At 41.3% G+C, this 17773-nt stretch overlaps 1 protein-coding gene across 2 annotated transcripts in view; it reads left to right on the top strand.

Moving 5' to 3' along the window:
• The window catches only part of CASKIN2 (CASK interacting protein 2), a 149329-nt gene extending 132249 nt beyond the window's left edge, over positions 1–17080 (top strand). Inside the window, exons 18-21 of one of the 2 annotated variants that reach the window (XM_033960349.1) lie at positions 5088–5226; positions 6440–8695; positions 9997–10330; positions 11271–17080. In XM_033960349.1, the coding sequence (XP_033816240.1) occupies positions 5088–5226; positions 6440–8695; positions 9997–10330; positions 11271–11364 (2823 nt within the window). In that variant the 3' untranslated portion in view covers positions 11365–17080. Of the gene's footprint in view, positions 1–5087; positions 5227–6439; positions 8696–9996; positions 10331–11267 lie in introns of both variants that reach the window. The other variant, XM_033960348.1, reaches the window with a different exon arrangement.
• The last annotated feature ends 693 nt before the right edge of the window (positions 17081–17773 follow it).

Genomic DNA, 17773 nt, shown 5'->3' with positions numbered 1-17773 from the left:
AAAGCTATCTTTGAAATGGCTTTACAATTTGAAAATGCAAAAGAAAACAACAAATAGCAGACTAGCAATTATTTTAAGATACAAGCATTTCAGACCAGGGGCTTGAGCCTTCAATCACAACTTATTTCAGAGGAAGGCTACTAAAATGGTTCGCGGTCTTTGTTGTAAGGCGTATGGAGACAGACTTAAAGATCTCAATCCGTATACTTTGGAGGAAAGGCGGGATTGGGGAGATATGATAGAGATGTTTAAATACTTATGTAATATAAACGTGCATGAATCGAGTCTCTTTCATTTGAAAGGAAACTCTGCAATGAGAGGGCATAGGATGCTTAAGAAGCGATAGGCTCCGGAATAATCTAAGGAAATACTTTTTTACAGAAAGGGTGGTAGATGCATGAAACAGTCTCCCGGAAGAGGTGGTGGAGACAGAGACTGTGTCTGAATTCAAAAGGGCCTGGAATAGGCACGTGGGATCTCTCGGAGAGAGAAAGAGATAATGGTTACTGCGGATGGGCAGATCTATGACCTCACAATGCAGGTGCACAGAGCCTTAGCCTATAGGAAGAGGAGATGCAAATGTTAAGAGCCTTAGCCAATAGGGAGAGGAGAAGATAATGGTTACTGCGGATGGGTAGACTAGATGGGCCATTTGGCCTTTGTCTGCCATCATGTTACTATGTTTCTATATTGCTACCAATAGGGATAAATATTAATCTATAATATACTAAAGCACTACTCTTGTATCACAATCCAAAAACTTTTTTTAATACATAAATATATATAAATTATTAAATAGTGCTCAGACCCACAACCTTAAGTGTTTAAGTGTATAAAATACAAAACACAGGCTGCCATCATAGCACCATTATTATCTGTACCACCTGACATCTTTATAAATACATTTGTTTAATAAGAACAATAGACTTATCTTTTATGGTGGTAAATTTGCATCCGAAGGTCACGTAACAGGCAGCTCCGTGTTATAAAGTGCTTGTGCCAAATAAAAGACTCCTGGAAGCCATAAAGTACAAATCTTCCCTTCTACTCGAGTTTCGCAATAAGTGCTTCCTCAGGAAGGGATATCTAAAGTTATAAAACAACGCAATCCATATACCATATTTCTATCATTCATATAAACCACTAATGTATATATAATGTATAATGTATTCAAAATTAATTTTCCTATGAACTGTTTTCCTACCTTCTTCTACTCTATGTTTATAACCTAACTAATTTATTTTTCTCAAGTACTTTAGCAAGAATGTGAGCCTTTGGGACAGTCAGGGAACTCTAAGTACTTTCTCTTCATCTTAATTAATCTTACTTATTGCATTTCTTCTGTTTCTACTGTAAACCGCTTAGAACTTCACGGTACAGCGGTATATAAGAAATAAAATTATTATTATTATTATTATTATTATTATTAATGCTCTTAATCATACTCAATACTACTAAATATAAATACATTATTTCGTAAAAGTGATAATTAACATTTACCTTAGTTTAGCCACCAGGGAAGAACTAACTCATACTGCTCCAACTTCACAGGCAACAGACAAGCAAAGCAACGCCGTTCCTCCCCATTCAAACATATATATGGGAGAGGAACTACGTCTATGACATCACAATGCAGGTGTAAAGAGCCTTGGCTTACAGAGAGAGGAAGAGATAATGGATGCTGCAGTTGGGCAGACTAGATAGGCCATCATGTTTCTATAGGGAGGGCTCATTCATTCAAAAGGATCATTGCCCTGCCATCTACCCTTCCAAATCCACCTAGCTCAGTCATCATTACAACAGCTGTCAGGCAGGAGGCATAGTACAGGGCTCCTTCCAGAACGCTGTAATTATGGGCTTTTATGTGGATGAAATTATTTTATGTGGATGATTTCAGTGTACCTTTGGAACTTTGACACTTTTAAATAAAGTCCATTTAGGAACCTCGTCACTCCACAGAGTTTTTTTGGTTTTCCCTGAGTTCAGCCACTGTATAATAGAAGATGCTCCTCTTCCTGTGGGCTTTGAGTGCTGCCTCTGCAGCAACCCCAGCATGGGTAGAAAATAATAACCCAGGAATCAAACCCATATAGAAGTTGGTTGTTGGGTCTGAGCTTTTCACATACACACATTTATTTATTTATGGAGTTTTATTTAGGTTAAAAAGCGTTTAAGGTGATTTATGAGTTTGCTTCATATAGCAGCCTGGCATTGTACTTCTTAAAAGATTAATTTATTTTCACTGCTTAATATGCTCGCCTACTGTTCTACTTAGTAACATAGTAAATGGGCAGATAAATACCTGAACGGTCCATCCAGTCTGCCCATAAGTTATACCCATTAAAAAATAGATGATTTGATTAACTTGTCTCTTCTTTGATACTTCTGGGCCGTAGACTGTAAAGTCTGGTATTGTCCTGGGTTCCAAATGCTGAAGTTGCCATCTAATCAAGCCATTGTGACATCACTGCTGAGGCTGGCTCTTGGGCATTGGTGGAATGAGGCATTATGACATCACAATCTCAGCTCTGGAATGTTGCTACTCTTTGAGTTTCTGCCAGGTATCATAGTAACATAGTAAATGATGGCAGATAAAGACCTGAACGGTCCATCCAGTCTGCCCATTAGTTATACCCATTAAAAAATAGATGATTTGATTAACTTGTCTCTTCTTTGATACTTCTGGGCCGTAGACTGTAAAGTCTGGTATTGTCCTGGGTTCCAAATGCTGAAGTTGCCGTCCAAGCTCACTCCAACCTATCCAACCATCCCGTTGTTTGCAGGATATCTACATCCTCATGTTCCAAGTTAGCGGAGTTCCCATTGATGCCCTCCCCAGCCCATCCTACACTGAGTCACCCTATATGAGACATAGACCGTGCAGGTCTGTCCAATACTGGCCTTTGTTCTTTAATTTACATCCTTCGTTTTCTAATTAGAGATCCTCTGTTTATCCCATGCTTTTTTGAAATCCATCACCGTTTTTCTCTCTACCACTTCCCTCGGGAGGAAATTCCAGGACATTCTCTCTACCACCCTCTTCGTGAAGAAGAATTTCTTAACATTGCTCCTAAGTCTTCCTCCATGTAACCTCAAATTATACCCTCTAGTTTTATTGTCCTTACCATTATACAGTACTTCTGAACTGGGCATTTTGTCAGTTTTGGAAAACTAGAAAGTTTGAACTATTATGAAAAGAAAGCAGGGTACTTATATCCATTCACAAGGTGTTTATTTATTCACTAGTCTTTTAAGCCCGTTACATTAACAGGTGCTAGAATAGATGTCTGTCTTTCTTTCTTTCTTTCTTTCTGTCTCTCTCTCTCCTTGGCCGCTTTCTGTCTGTCTTTCTGTCTCCTTGGCCTCTGTCTGTTTGTCTCTCTGGCCCCATGTCTGTTTGTCATTCTTTCAGTGTCACTCCCTGGCCCCTTGTCTGTCTGTCTTTTTTTCTGTCTGTCTCTTTCCCCGGCCCCATGCCTATCTCTCTCTGCCCCCCCCCCCCCCAAGCAAACCAAGATTGCTGCCTGCCCCCAGCACACCCCTCCCCCCAAAGCAGCCCCTTTTCCCTCTCAACTTATATCTGTCTGTCTGTCTCTCTCCCTGGCCCCCTACCTATCTCTCTCTGGCCACCCGAGCAAACCAAGATTGCTGCCTGCCCCCCCAGCACACCCCTCCCCCAAAGCAGCCCCTTTTCCCTCTCAACTTATATCTGTCTGTCTGTCTCTCTCCCTGGCCCCCTACCTATCTCTCTCTGGCCACCCGAGCAAACCAAGATTGCTGCCTGCCCCCCCCAGCACACCCCTCCCCCAAAGCAGCCCCTTTTCCCTCTCCCCCTCCATTTCCCTGTGCAGCAGTAGCAGCCAGATGCTTCGCAGCACCTCTAAGGACACCCCCCTGCCGTTGCTCTCACCGCCATACGCACCGTAAGCCAACGCACGCCGCAAATCGAACACGGCCACGGAGTCACAAATCATGCTGTGAGGGATCACAGCGTTGTAAGTGCACATGCACGCTTAGGGTTTTATTATAGAGGATTAAAAAAAAAAAATAAAAATTGTATTCCGCTTATAACCTAAGTGTATTACAGCATTTACAAACATAAATCAATTATTACTGTCATTACATCACAGACCTACAATTCTTTACAAATATAATCAATCATAAATGAGCAGGAAAAATAGAAAAGTCTGCAAAATATACAGGAATGCTCTGACAAACAAATAAGTTTTTAGAGATTTCTTAAAAAACTTCAGATTCTGACACAGCCTTAACGTACCATTCCATAACCGTGGACCAGCCACAGAAATTGCTGCCATCCGTGATTTTTTATAATGTATCTCATGCGCATACTCAAGTGTTAACTTCATTGCTGATTCTGAACGCAAAGAGCGAGATGGTAAGAACTTCTTTAATAACACGGTGCCTTTTCAGATGCTACCTGAAGTATAATTGTTAGAATTTTATGCTCAATGCGAAATATAACAGACAACCAGTGTAGCTGTTTCTGCACTGGAGACATATGTTGAAAAGGGGAAGTTCCAGTGGAACACATAGACAAACATGATTTAATGGGGCAGAGTCAGCATTGGTTTGGCCAGGGGAGATCTAGCCTCACCGATTTGCTTGACTTCTTTGAAGGCGTGTATGGCCCTTTTTCTCAGTGGAGGAGTGTAAATAGTAGAGTGCTGCAGTGATCTGGAGGAAAAGTCCATAGTCTGTTATTGAGACAGACAGGGAGGGGGGAAGCCACTGTTTGCCCTGAATCGGTAGCCTAGAATGTTGCTACTATTTGTTTTTTTGCCAGGTACTAGGGACGGGCTACGGGGCTAATGGACCATTGGTCTGACCCGGTAAGGCTATTCTCAGCTATATTCTGCACCACTTGTAAAGCATGTATTTTGGATTTAGCCGTCAAACACAGTGTTATGGCTCATAGCACCTGTGAGTAGAATGAGCAGGTGTTTATGCTGGAGGTGAAATAGAATCAGGACATGACTGGGAATATTTTAAGACTGGGAACTGTCTTCTTGCCTCATTTCTGCCCTCTCTTGTTCTCTCCATTAATGGGTTCCCTTTCGGCCATTTAGGCTGACCTGATGGAATGGCTGAGTGCCATCGGATTGCCCCAGTACCATAAAAAGCTCGTGGAAAATGGCTACGACTCCATCAACATTGTGACAGATCTCACCTGGGAAGATCTGCAGGAGATCGGCATCAACAAACTGGGTGAGTGAGGATATTTAGGGGAGAAAGGTTGGGGTGGGTGTACTGTGAAGTTCCTCAGATTAATAGGGAATCTCATCACAATCTGGTTTTACAAAAACAGATGAAGACACTTTAAATGTAGTTTTTGCCTTTGGTAGCGTATAAGTTGTTATAGACTACGGGAGCTCACGGCAGCCATTTCCTATGAGTGATCTGCACAGGACAGGAGCGTAGAAAGATCGCTCCTGCCCCGAAAGCCCGCTAGACCACCAGGTAAGGTCCGGGATGGCAAGGGGAAGGCGGGAGGGAGGCAGGGAAGGTCCGGAATGCAGCTCTTTTTTTTTTTTTTTCTTTTTAATCGTGAATAACTGAATACGCGGATACTGAAACTGCGGATTCGGAGGAAGAAGTGTACAATTTTTACCTCTTGTCTAAATTGACAAAGCATGGTCAATTGACGCGTAGAAACTGACAAGGCATTCCATAGAACCAGGCCCCGAATCGACAACATGGAATTCCTGTTACCAGCAAGTTTCATGGCTACTAAGGATGGCATTTCCAATCTCAATCTTTAGCTTTTTAAGACCCTCATTGAAAGCTGCTTCTGAAATCATTTCCCACACTTAAGTAACTTGAGGCAGTGGTGCCCCTCTCCTGCCCCCTTCCCTTTTCCCATACCTTTTTAACCTTCTCCGGCATGAACAGCATTCCCACATCAGTATCGGCTCACTCTATAACCTCACTTCCTAGGCGCAGCAACCTCATGCCGGGGAAGTCAAAATGGTATGGGGAAGACAAGGGGCACCATCACGTGCACATGGCAAGAAGAAGAGTAGGAGTGTCATGCCCTTAGCAAGATGGCGCGCTCCACCCCCTTATGACACCACTGACTTGAGGCTTGAATTCAAAAAGACTGATGTCTTTTCCAGTCGGACTACAGCAGGGATCTCAAAGTCCCTCCTTGAGGGCCACAATCCAGTCGGGTTTTCAGGATTTCCCCATTGAATATGCATTGAAAGCAGTGCATGCACATAGATCTCATGCATATTCATTGGGGAAATCCTGAAAACCCGACTGGATTGCTGCCCTCAAGGAGGGAATTTGAGAACCCTGGACTACAGTAACAAGATGATGCAAGTGCTATATGTCTTATATGTCCCAATTTTGTCCCTGCTGCTAACACAATTCCACATTTTTCACTTCCTTTTTTTTTTTTTTTCTAATTTGTCTATAGGCCACCAAAAGAAGATCATGCTGGCTGTAAAGAAGCTTGCAGATATCCGAAAGAGTATGAACCAAGTGGATGGGAAGATGTTGAAACGACGGATTCCTGGCTCCCTGGACATTGTTACCATAGAGTCCCTAGAGAATGGGGAGTTGCCTCAGACCCCCAAGATGTTAACATTCCAAGACAGCGAACTGAGCTATGAGCTTCAGACTGCCATGTCCAACAGTTGCCAGGAACCGCTTAGCATTGAAAGCATACAGGGGATGTCAGGAAGTCAGGAGAGCATTGGTATCCGGTCACGAGGTTCAGGGCATTCCCAGGAAAATATGGTTTCTCGGGCAACACTCTCGAGCCATTCTCAAGAGAGCTTGGGTAGTGGGAGTAGCAGTAGCAGCAGTGGAGGAAGGACATCTGTTCTTCATAAGACAAAGGAGAACGTGGGGATCCCTCCTGGAAGGCCAAATCAAGAGAATTCTGGGAAACCCATGTCTCGAGTGACTGACGGAAGAAATGGCCATACCAATAGGCATGCTGGGAGTCCTCTGAAAGAGAGGAACGTTCCTGAAGGGATGGACCATTACCAGCAGCCCCAGGCTCAGAAATTCAGTTCTCCAGCCAAACCCATGAATGCTCAATTGCAGATACAACAGTCTCAGAACGTCTTGCCAGCAACACCACCCTGCACACCTCCACATACATCAAGTAATAAGAAACTGCCCCACGTGTTCTTATACCCTAATGTCAACTTAAAATCTCATCCGGCCCCAGCGCTACCCCCATCAGAACAACCCAAGACACCAACCCACGTCTATTCTCAGCATGTGCAAGCTCAAAATCATGCCCTTCAAACTAATGCCCAAAAGACTTTCTCTTACCTTCATTCTCACTGTGGCAGCAGCACTGAAGGTCCGGTCCTACCTCCTAAACCCTTTATGCCCGGTGCTGTCCAAGTCCTTTGGCCACCTGTTGAGGAATGTAATGGTGAAACGTTTAAGTTTAAGAAGCGCTCTCAGAGCCTGAACCGCTATGCCATGTCTGATGGGGAAACAGAAGAGGAGGAGGTGCCAACCAGTACTCTAGGGTCCTACGCCACTTTAACTCGGCGTCCTGGTAGGAGCCAGGTGGCACATAGTAATGCACAACCTGACAAGAAAGTGCTTCGTAGCCAGTCCTTTGCAATTCGGGCACGGAAGAAAGGTCCACCCCCAGCACCTCCTAAACGTCTCAGCTCGGTCTCCACTACGCAATCACTGGAAATGGAAAGCGAAACGGGCACAGTGTCCGAAAGAGAGCAACCTCCATCTGTGGAAGGATTTGACCTCATTTTGCCAACTGTCATAGCTGAAAGCAGGGGTAATGCCAGAAGTGTAAAGAGCATAACTGCGATGCTGGAAGTGTCTAGTAGTGGGAGTCCACAGGTGGTCACCCATCCTGCCCAAAAAGACCCATCTCATGAAGCAGGGAACTCAGATCTCTGCACTGCCAAACTTGCAGAAAAGCCAAGAGATGCTCATGGTGGGAACATCACCAGAAGGCGAACCATCAGCGAGTCTGCTATGCCTAGAACCGAGGTCTTGCCAGTTACAGATGACGTTAAGTCAGATACAGAGGATGAAAAAGCTGGAAGAGAGGAAGCTGGAATTTCCTCCTCCTCACAGAATAGTTCCAGCGAGTGCATCCCATTTGCAGAGGAAGGCAATCTAACCATTAAACAGAGGCCAAAAACCAATGGTACATCCAAGACAGATACATCTACCACAAACTTAGAGCATGGAACGCAGAGCTTTCCTGTTGCAGGATCCTCTGAAAAAGACCATAATAGTAGTGTAGGCAAAAAACTGGAGATGCCAGATTTTAACCTAACAGAGTCAGACACAGTGAAACGGAGGCCAAAGCTCAAAGAAAAGGAATCACAAGCGAATATGGTGCCAAGCTCAGATGGACAGGCTACCTCTTTAGCACCAGCTTCTCAATATGCCGAAGCCCAGGCTGTAAGCATAACTGGCACATCAGTGCCTTCACCAGGTGCTCAGCCTGTCACCAGAGAGGCTTTTGACGACAACAGTATTGCGTTCCGAATAGCCGAGATTGAGGAGAGCATTCTGTCTCTTGAGCAAGGCATGACAAAACCATCCGTCTCCCCAAAACCATCCATCCCAGCAGCAGCACAGCCAAGGATATACACCGGTGTTAATTTACAGAAAGCAGCCATGCAGCCAGGGCCTCCCAATGAAGCTACTATACAGATGGCAACATCACCAGGTACGCAACACACTTTGCTATGCAAGTTATGTTGGTGCCTTCACAATTCTCATAGCAGAAGCCTCTGTAAGGAACGGTACACTATCATTTGCCCTGAGTTAACTGGTAGTTGTCATAGTCAGCACCCAATCTTTCTCAGCTGGCTTATATTAGAACAGAGTTCCCAGTTCCAGTCTTTCACAGTTGTAATGGTGAAAGGCAATGACTGTAAAGTAACACTATCTTTTGATTTCAAATTAAAAAATGATCATGTGCTATATTTATAATGTAAAAACAAATCAAGCGAGTGACCTTATACCAGGGATCTCAAAGTCCGTCCTTGAGGGCCGCAATTCAGTTGGGTTTTCAGGATTTCCCCAATGAATATGCATTGAAAGCAGTGCATACACATAGATCTCATGCATATTCATTGGGGAAATCCTGAAAACCCGACTGGATTGCGGCCCTCAAGGAGGGACTTTGAGACCCCTGACTTATACCATATAACTATTTAATCAGACCTCATACACCCAGAGCCATATTCAAAATTTTTCATGCCCTTACTGGGGTTCATCATTGGTCCAGTTTACTTTTATCGGAATATATATATAAGAAGGAGCCTAAAGTTAAAAGGAAATCAGACCAATGATGAATACACCACCCCCAGTAAGGGCATGAAAGTATTTTGAGTAAGGCTCTGGGTGTACGAGGTCTGATTATTGAAGGCTTATTATTTCAAAATGGCATTTGAACCTCATTCCTAATAGTTTGTCACTTTGCAACTTTTGCCATGACTTGTGACTAGGGAGTCTTTATCTCTGCAATATTTTCTCAATAATTCTGACTAGGTAGTTAATTTCCTTGTAACATTTTCATATTACTTGTGACCAAGTACTTACCATCTTACGCTTATCTTTACTTTTCTTTTTTCTTATTCTTTCTGGATCATACCGTCTTGTTGCTATCTTGCTTGTTCTTCGCTTAAGACATTGTAAACCTTTCCTGCCCTTTTTGTCCTCTTGTTTGTGTACATTCCCCTTGTCATGTTTTTATTTTAAATATTGGCCACTGTTTTTATTTATTGTACACCGCTTTGATTTGACTTTTTTGTTAAAAATGGTGGTATATCAAATAAAATAAATGTATTAAATAATTATATGATATAAGGTCACTCTCTTGATTTGTTTATACTTGTGAAATTCTTTGAGCAAACTTCTTTTTTCATTCTTGTATTCTGTACCGCTAATGTACCAGAAGGGAAAGAGTTCAAAGAACACTCTAAAGATATGTTAAAAACCATGACTCTCTTCTTCTTGTTTCAGAAGCCCCTGCAAAACTGTCCTCTGTGGCTTCCACAAAACTAGTGTTTTCAGGTCCACCAGTTGGTTTCCAACATGTTACGCAGACTTCGCTAGATGCTTCTAAACTCAGAACGATGCCAGAGTTTCCAGGACATTGTGCGATGGCCACATCTTCATCTTTGAAACTGAATGCTGACATGAAAGTGCCTGCGAGCGGAGGGAGCTGTGTGTCGACAAAGCCTTTGGCTGCCGACACAACTCTGATGCAGCAGAAATTGGATCACACCAGTTCGTCCTTGGAGGCTGCGCTTCAAAATGCGGAAAAGCAGCTCGGTTCCGAGGAGTTAAAAAGCAGGTGAATGATGTGATGGAGCTCACTCTTAACCAACGGTCTATCCAGAAGTGGGGGACTTTGAGTGTAGCTCAGAGGGAAAGTTTCTAAAAAAAAATACATTCATGGGTTGGTAGGGTTGTCCAGAAAAACCTAAAATTGGAAAAACAGTGCAGATTGGAAGTTATTCCTATGTATTTGATTGTGCTTGATCAGAAATTAATTTTAAACATTTTTTTTTTAAAGCCCATGCTGGGGTTGCTTAAAGCCACTCATTACATAAAGCTCCCTTCTTCTTAAAATTTGTAATTATTTTTGCTCAATGGAGCAAATTTCTTGGTATTACAGCTATAACGTTTATGTTTTCACACTCGGCAATGAGACATTGATAAAAAGACATCTAGCAGTACAGTATTTTATTAAATGAACCTTCAAGATCTGTACTATACCGTGTAAAATAACAAAAATTTAACATACTTTGCTAATCGCTAAACATGTACACTTTGGTGTAGTCGTCTATCAATGACGTTCCATATCCTCAAGCATTCAATGTCTTCTCGAGATAGTCAGGATATAGTCTGCAGCGCTGTTCAATTCCTTGCAACAAGGCCTCAAGCAGCACTGGGTCTGTGGAGAAGCCAGTGGCAAAGTCAGCTATCATCTCACTCAGCTGTGTCGTTAATCAGTGTGACACAGCCGAGCGACGTGTTAAACTGATACCTGACTTTGCCACTGGCATCACCAGTGCTAAGTGAGGCCTTGTTGCAAGGAGTTGAACAGTAGCAAAGAAGATAAATTTTTAGAATAATCATTTCAAGAAAAAAAAAAAAAATATGCACCACAATTCTGTATTTAAATATCAATGCACCCAATCTCATATCATAGGCTAGGGTAACAATGGGCGCGATTAAATACAGCGCCTAAAACACTAATAAATCCTTATTCTGTTCTATCTTCCCAGTAGCTATAAGCCTCGGAGGTCGACAAAAAACATTCTGGATGACATCAGTAATATGTTTGATGATCTGGCTGACCAGCTGGAGGCTATGTTGGACTGAGACAGAATCAATTAAAACACACAAAATCTGCTGACTGCACAGAGGTTCCCATTGGCCGCTTGAATAAACTTTGACCTGTGCTCTGGGACTGCTGCAACCCAATGGGACACCTGCACTTTATTTCTATGACTTGGAGAATGCAGTGCATCAAGCTGAAACTGACTAGAGTTCTCACGGAGAGAGACTACTGATACCCTTTTCTACAAACCCACGCTACTCTATTGATGCTGCAAGTGCCATTCAAGTACAAGGCCAATGGCACTTCTGTTTGCCTTCTGTGAACAATGTCATGAAACACACCTCAGACAGGGCTTGATGGCATACTTGGTTAATAGGATTTTATAACTGCAGTCCTAGCATTGTACAGTATTTTAAAGTAATTTGCAACAGTTGACCTGGAGTTCTGGCCATTGGCGGCGGAGTGATTTTATAAGCCTTTAGTTGTGCATAAGCACTGTTTTCCGTGCAAAATTGATCCAGGGATGTACACACATTAAAGTATGTTCTGCATCAGAGGGCGAGAGAGAACTTGCACATGTGTTATAAGATGTGCAGGGTTAAGCTTTTGGGGCAGCAGTTTTCTTAAGGAACATAATGTGTGCCATCACAGCCAGGTAGCCTCTAGGTGGCACAGGGTGTTTGTTTGTTTTTTTACATCCTTTTGGAAGGTGAGCAAAGGGAAAACTTACTATGGGATAATGCGGTTTATAATTTTTTAAAATAAATATACCAAATGTTGACAATACACCAGAGACAATTAGATATTGTAATATCTTACTGAAACCAGAAATTAATATTTCTTATAGAAAGAATGGCCCCCGGCACCAACACTATAATAGACAAGTGAATGAATGATCAATCAAGAGTAAACTGGAGAATAAAGGAGTGTAATAACTCAAACGCCACTTAATCTAACTGCTAAACCATGCAAATTCACCTAAGAATTTAAGCACCTTTTCAAGACATCATTTTTAGCTGAAGAACTCTCGCAGGTGCAGCTCTGTTGACTTCATGTGACTAATTGGGTTAATCTGCATCCACATGGAATAAACAAAACATATGAAATCAAAGATGTGGGTCATTTAAATTAGTGCATGCCTTGCGTGCTTTATGCAAGGGCAAATAGTAGTGTACAATGGAGGCAGTTTTAGAACAGGAGGCCTAGGTCATAGTTGAACCAAGGTGCTTATTAGAGAATGACACAGGAACAAATTTGTGCCCGTCCCCTCAGGAATTCAATTTCATCCCGTCCCCATGAGTTTTGTCTCTGTCCCTGTCCCATTCCTGTAAGCTCTGCTTTAACCACATAAGCCTCGAACACTTATGATTTAAAAGTGTTTGAGGCTTGTGCAGATGAGGACGGAGCTTAGGCATTGGTGGAATGAGGCATTATGACATCACAATCTAAGCTCTAGAATGCTGCTACTTAGGATTTTAAAGTGTTTGAGGCTTGTGCACACGAGGACAGAGCTTGCAAGAATGGGGCAGGGACGGGAAAAGAAATCATGGGGACGGGGAAAATTTGTCCCCGTGTCATTCTCTAGTGCTTATTTTGTAAGAGCAAAACAGGTGCATCTGTGCATTTATAAAATAAATAAATAATCATCACATTAAAAAAAATGTACACTTTAAGCATAATAGTGGAATTGGACCTTCAAAGGCAGGACTCAAACACCTATAGAACCAATACTAATAATGAATATAACTGGCTCTCCATCATTATTAATCAAATCAAAATATTTTGGTGTGTTCAAAGAAATATTACAATGTCAACATGTCAAATTGAGCAAATAGAAAAATCCAAAATGACTTGAATTAGCACATGCATAGAACATATTTAACACACAGAAATTTGATTGGGCTGATTATTGTGGAGAACCAATATTGTTCTCCATTTTATATTTGTTTGAATTCAGCATTTGAAGATCTAAGTCCACTATTACGCTTACATTTTTGTAGTTAATTATTTGGGGGGGGGGTTCTCCTCACTGAGGTAATTTATACAAATACATACCCAGCAGCAGCTCCATAAGTGCACAAATCTTCACCCGTTCAGTCATGCGTTTATGTATTTCTAAATTACCCATCTACTTGCAACTCTGCCCCTGCACCGCCTGCAGGAACACCAAAGCCCGACACAAACAGCACCCTTGATTCTTATGTGGATACTCACATCATTGGATATGTCAGCAAACACCGTTATACTGTATATTGTCAGAAGAAACTCTGGGCTAGTGGGCATAGAACTGAGCACTAAATACAGCAGTTCCTGGAATGAAGTCATTTGCACCTACAGCAGCTCAGCAGTACTGGTAGACCTCTGGGAAGGAACTTGGAGCCATTCCCCTCCCCCCCCCCCCTTTTTTTTTAACCTTGCCAGTATTAAAATACATCTCTGCAGCAACATTTAAGCCCATTCACAGACAATGAAGTATCTCTGCAAAACATAGACTTGAAAATTTGCAGAAGGCATACACCATATGTCTTCTCAGAATTGCTTAATCGCATATTAATATTTTGCCATTTTTCCACCCTACTATGAGTCAAATGAATTTTTAAACTCAAGCTGTGTTCTTCTTAGTCATGGTAACTTCACACCATGCTGGAACAGGAAAAGTAATTCAAAGATGAATTTTTAGTAGAAGGTAGCTGAGGTTATTTAATAAAGCATCTCCATTTATATTAACTATAATGCTAATGATGCAAGCTGAAGTCTGCCAAGTAAATCCAAGAGATCCCAAAGGTTCAAATGAAGATATAATTAGGGGACAATTTTAGGGTTGTTGTTTATTTTTATTTTTTTTTTTAAAGAAAGGCAAAACAAGGGCACCAATTCTATTTTCCAGTACTAATCAGATAAAGAATTAAAGCTTCTGCTAACCATGACAGCTACAGCCATTGTTACATTATACATTATCACATCTAGAAATGTAGGAATCTCTGGCTAGAAAATGACACTGGGCACTTTTTTCCCCATGCCCACCCCATTCCTGTAAGCTCTGCCTTAACCGCACAAGCCTCGAACGCTTATGATTTTAAAGTGTTTGAGGCTTGTGCAGATGAGGATAGAGTTTGCGGGAATGGGGCAGGGACAGGAAAAGAACTCGCGGGGACGGGGAAAAATTTGTCCCCGTGTCATTCTCTGTCTATGGCCATGAGTGACACAAGACCACAGCTGCTGTTCTCAAGCAGCTCTCTCTCTCTCTATCATTTGTGCTGTTCGCTTACATTATCTTTCAGACCTGAAAGTTTAAGCTTCAGCCACCAATTCCCGGGTACAAACAAATCCATGCTAGTAACCTCAGTCTGAATCAAGTATAAGAACAAGAGAAATTTACATTAATAGAATTTCATTAATAGAAAAACATTAATTTCAGTCTAGGTCCGCAATGAACAAACCACCCAGAGGCAATTTTTTTTACATTCTTGGCTTGGCATTTGTGCTTCGAAAGCACAAATATATACTACATTCAATGCTTGGGTGGTCTAATTTTTCTCATCTTAATGAGAGCTGCATAGGGAACTAAAAGAGGCATCTTAACATTTCACAGTCAAAAAACATTTGTTATTTTTATGGGTCACTACTAAGAGTGGCCTCGCTAATGCCCTGGTACGCTTACCCATGAAAGTGTCAGCAGGGCGCCTAAGTGCTATCTTGCAAATGCATGCAAGGTGGCAGATACAGGAGCAGAAAATGGGGGGGGGGGCTCCCAGTTCCATGTGTGACTTATAGAATACTGCAAGTTACATGCACCCATGTTGCAGTTAGATGCCTGCTAAAGAATGACACAGGGACAAATTTGTTCCCATCCCTGTGGGATCTATCTCCATCCCCATCCCCAAAAGCTTACATACATATTCTGTAACAGAATCTGGGCACTTAGGTTCCCGTATATGAGTATAATAGGCTCCTATCACATGTTCTCGAAGCACATGAATAGAGATGCACAGTTGTGAAACCACCTCCCTCTGTGATGAAATGTTGCTTCCTAAGGAGATGCATGTGTAACATCTGATGGGCATCCATCGGCTCCAGTTCCAGGCTTTCTGATGACCTCTAGTATGCAAGGCCTAGCCAGGTGCAAATCCCAAAGGTCAACCAGTACAAAGTGACTGAATAAAGGGAATAATTAGTATAAAGAATGGAACATTTCCTCTTTCTTCAGTCCTGCTTATTTCTGCTAAAGGGGCTACTTGGGCAAATATCATATCATAAATTCATTTGATTATATTATCCTCCTAGGGAACTGTCTCATTTAAGTTATAAGAGTTTTCTTGCTAAAGATTTTGCCATAGCACATATTTTCCATTATTAAGCAGTAAGCAGGTGCTGCTTTTAGCATCACTAGCCTCACACCTAGTGATTTAGCAAATGTCAAACATAAAAGCTTTCCTTGTGTGCAAGCTCTCATTAAACGTATGCTTTACATAGCATTCAGTTTCTTTATTTATCTTTATTCTTTTAGAGGTAGTAATTTAATCTCATCTTCTAAATTACCTCCCAAAAAAACCCTTTCATTTAAATTTTTGTTTTTTTTAATTTGTTTTTTAATTTTTTACTAGTTTTTTATTATTAATATTGAGCCTCAGCCCCACCACTCCACCGCCTCAATATATCTCATCACGGTGAGCTTTACGTGGTCTTATCACCGGCTCAACAAAACTTTCAAACTCTCAATGTATTTACTTATCTAATATTTTTGTTTTTTTTTAAAGTGCTTTGTTATGTAGTTCTTTTATGTTTCTCTATAATTTTCAAATAAATATATAAATAGTTATGATTTTAATAAGAATGCCACTTATCTGAAAATAATTTTCTCAAAGATCTTTCTATTCAAATTCAGGCGCATTATGGAAGGAGTAGGCCCAACATGTTTCGCTTTCAGCTTTTTCAAGGGTCCTCCCTTTAGCGTCGGTGTCAGCCACCTTCCCAAAAATTTTAATGAAAGGGGGGTTTTTTTGGAGGTAATTTAGAAGATGAGATTACATAGCATTCAGACACCTCCCTCCCTTCACCCCCCCCACAAAACAAAAATCAAGTACCTTCTGCTTGGCATGCTTAGTATGACCCATCTGTGGCTGCAAAAGACCCGATCCTTTTATTACCCATTGTGAAATTGAATAAAGGTGCTATGATTAGTAGCACTTTATAAACACTAAGAATCTTTTTAAAAAGACAGGAATGGCGAGTGATTTTATTTTGCTCGGAATGGAAAATTTTATCAATGTTGATTTTTAAAAAAAATGTAAATGTATGCCTTAAAGAAACTGTATATATTTTTTCATTGATTTTTCTATGTGTATTTACTAATGAGTTCAAATCGTTCTTTTATATTGTGAACTCTGCATTTTCATATCTGAACGAAAGCAGTACAGGGATGGATAAATAAAAGCTATATTAACACGCTTGAATACTCAGGCACAGCAAAGCTGTTGTCTGACCTTTTCCCTTTTAAGGGTGTCCAGTGTTTGCATGTTTAAAAAGCTGCCGAAAGTGTGTTTTATAAATTATGTGTGCATGTGGACCTTTAACTTGCAAAATCCTATAAGGCTGACTATCTGCTGTGGCCTGCATAGGTAACAGGTAAGAAGAAATTGTTCTTTTGAGTGAATTCCAGAAAGCCTCAGCTGGGAATTTTAAATCAGATTTGACAGTGTTTTTATTAAAGAGTAATCACATTGTTTCTTTCACTAATAAAAACAAAGCTTCATTCCATTAAATGACTTTTAGTAAATTGAGCTCTGTGTTTTGTGACTTCTCGTCATTAGTTATCTTCTCAATTGTTATCAGCTATGATTGTGAGATTTGAATATGAGCATCATTCTTTCCTGTTCCTAAAACACCTGTCAAACTGCTGTATTCCAGCCCTACTCCCCCCCCAAAAAAAACCCAAAGCTCTTCTCAAATGCCTGACTTCAGTGACCTTGGTCTTTCCTGGTTATAAGTGCTTCCACCTTTGTGTGCCTGTGCCTCTGTACTGGCTATACTCATATATAAGAAACATATACCACTTATTATGAGAGATGCATCAGATATATAGCATTTTCCTTTTTTCCCCAGGAAAAGGCCTCAGATTCGGAGCATGCGCGTAGTCCTATCATGGACTGAACGGTCAGCATATTTTTATAGGACTACTCCGAATCTGAGGCCTTTTCCTGGGGAAAAAAAGAAAAATGCTATATATCTGATGCATCTTTCATAATAAGTGGTATATGTTTCTTATATACGAGTATAGTTTATTTTGACCACTTGGGTTGATAACATTTAGGTTTTATCCTCTGTACTGGCTGCCAGATAAGCAGACTCTGCAAAATGACTGGCGTGCTACCTCTTGGGCACAGTTAAGGCATATCCTCAATACTGAGACTCCACCTACTGAGCAAGTACCTAGGGGGTAGGCAATTCTGG

The sequence above is a fragment of the Geotrypetes seraphini genome, chromosome 10 (genome assembly GCF_902459505.1).
Source record: "Geotrypetes seraphini chromosome 10, aGeoSer1.1, whole genome shotgun sequence".
Classification (NCBI taxonomy): Eukaryota; Metazoa; Chordata; class Amphibia; order Gymnophiona; family Dermophiidae; genus Geotrypetes; species Geotrypetes seraphini.
Note: the sequence above shows the minus strand (reverse complement) of the source record. Positions and strands in the feature narration are given on the sequence as shown.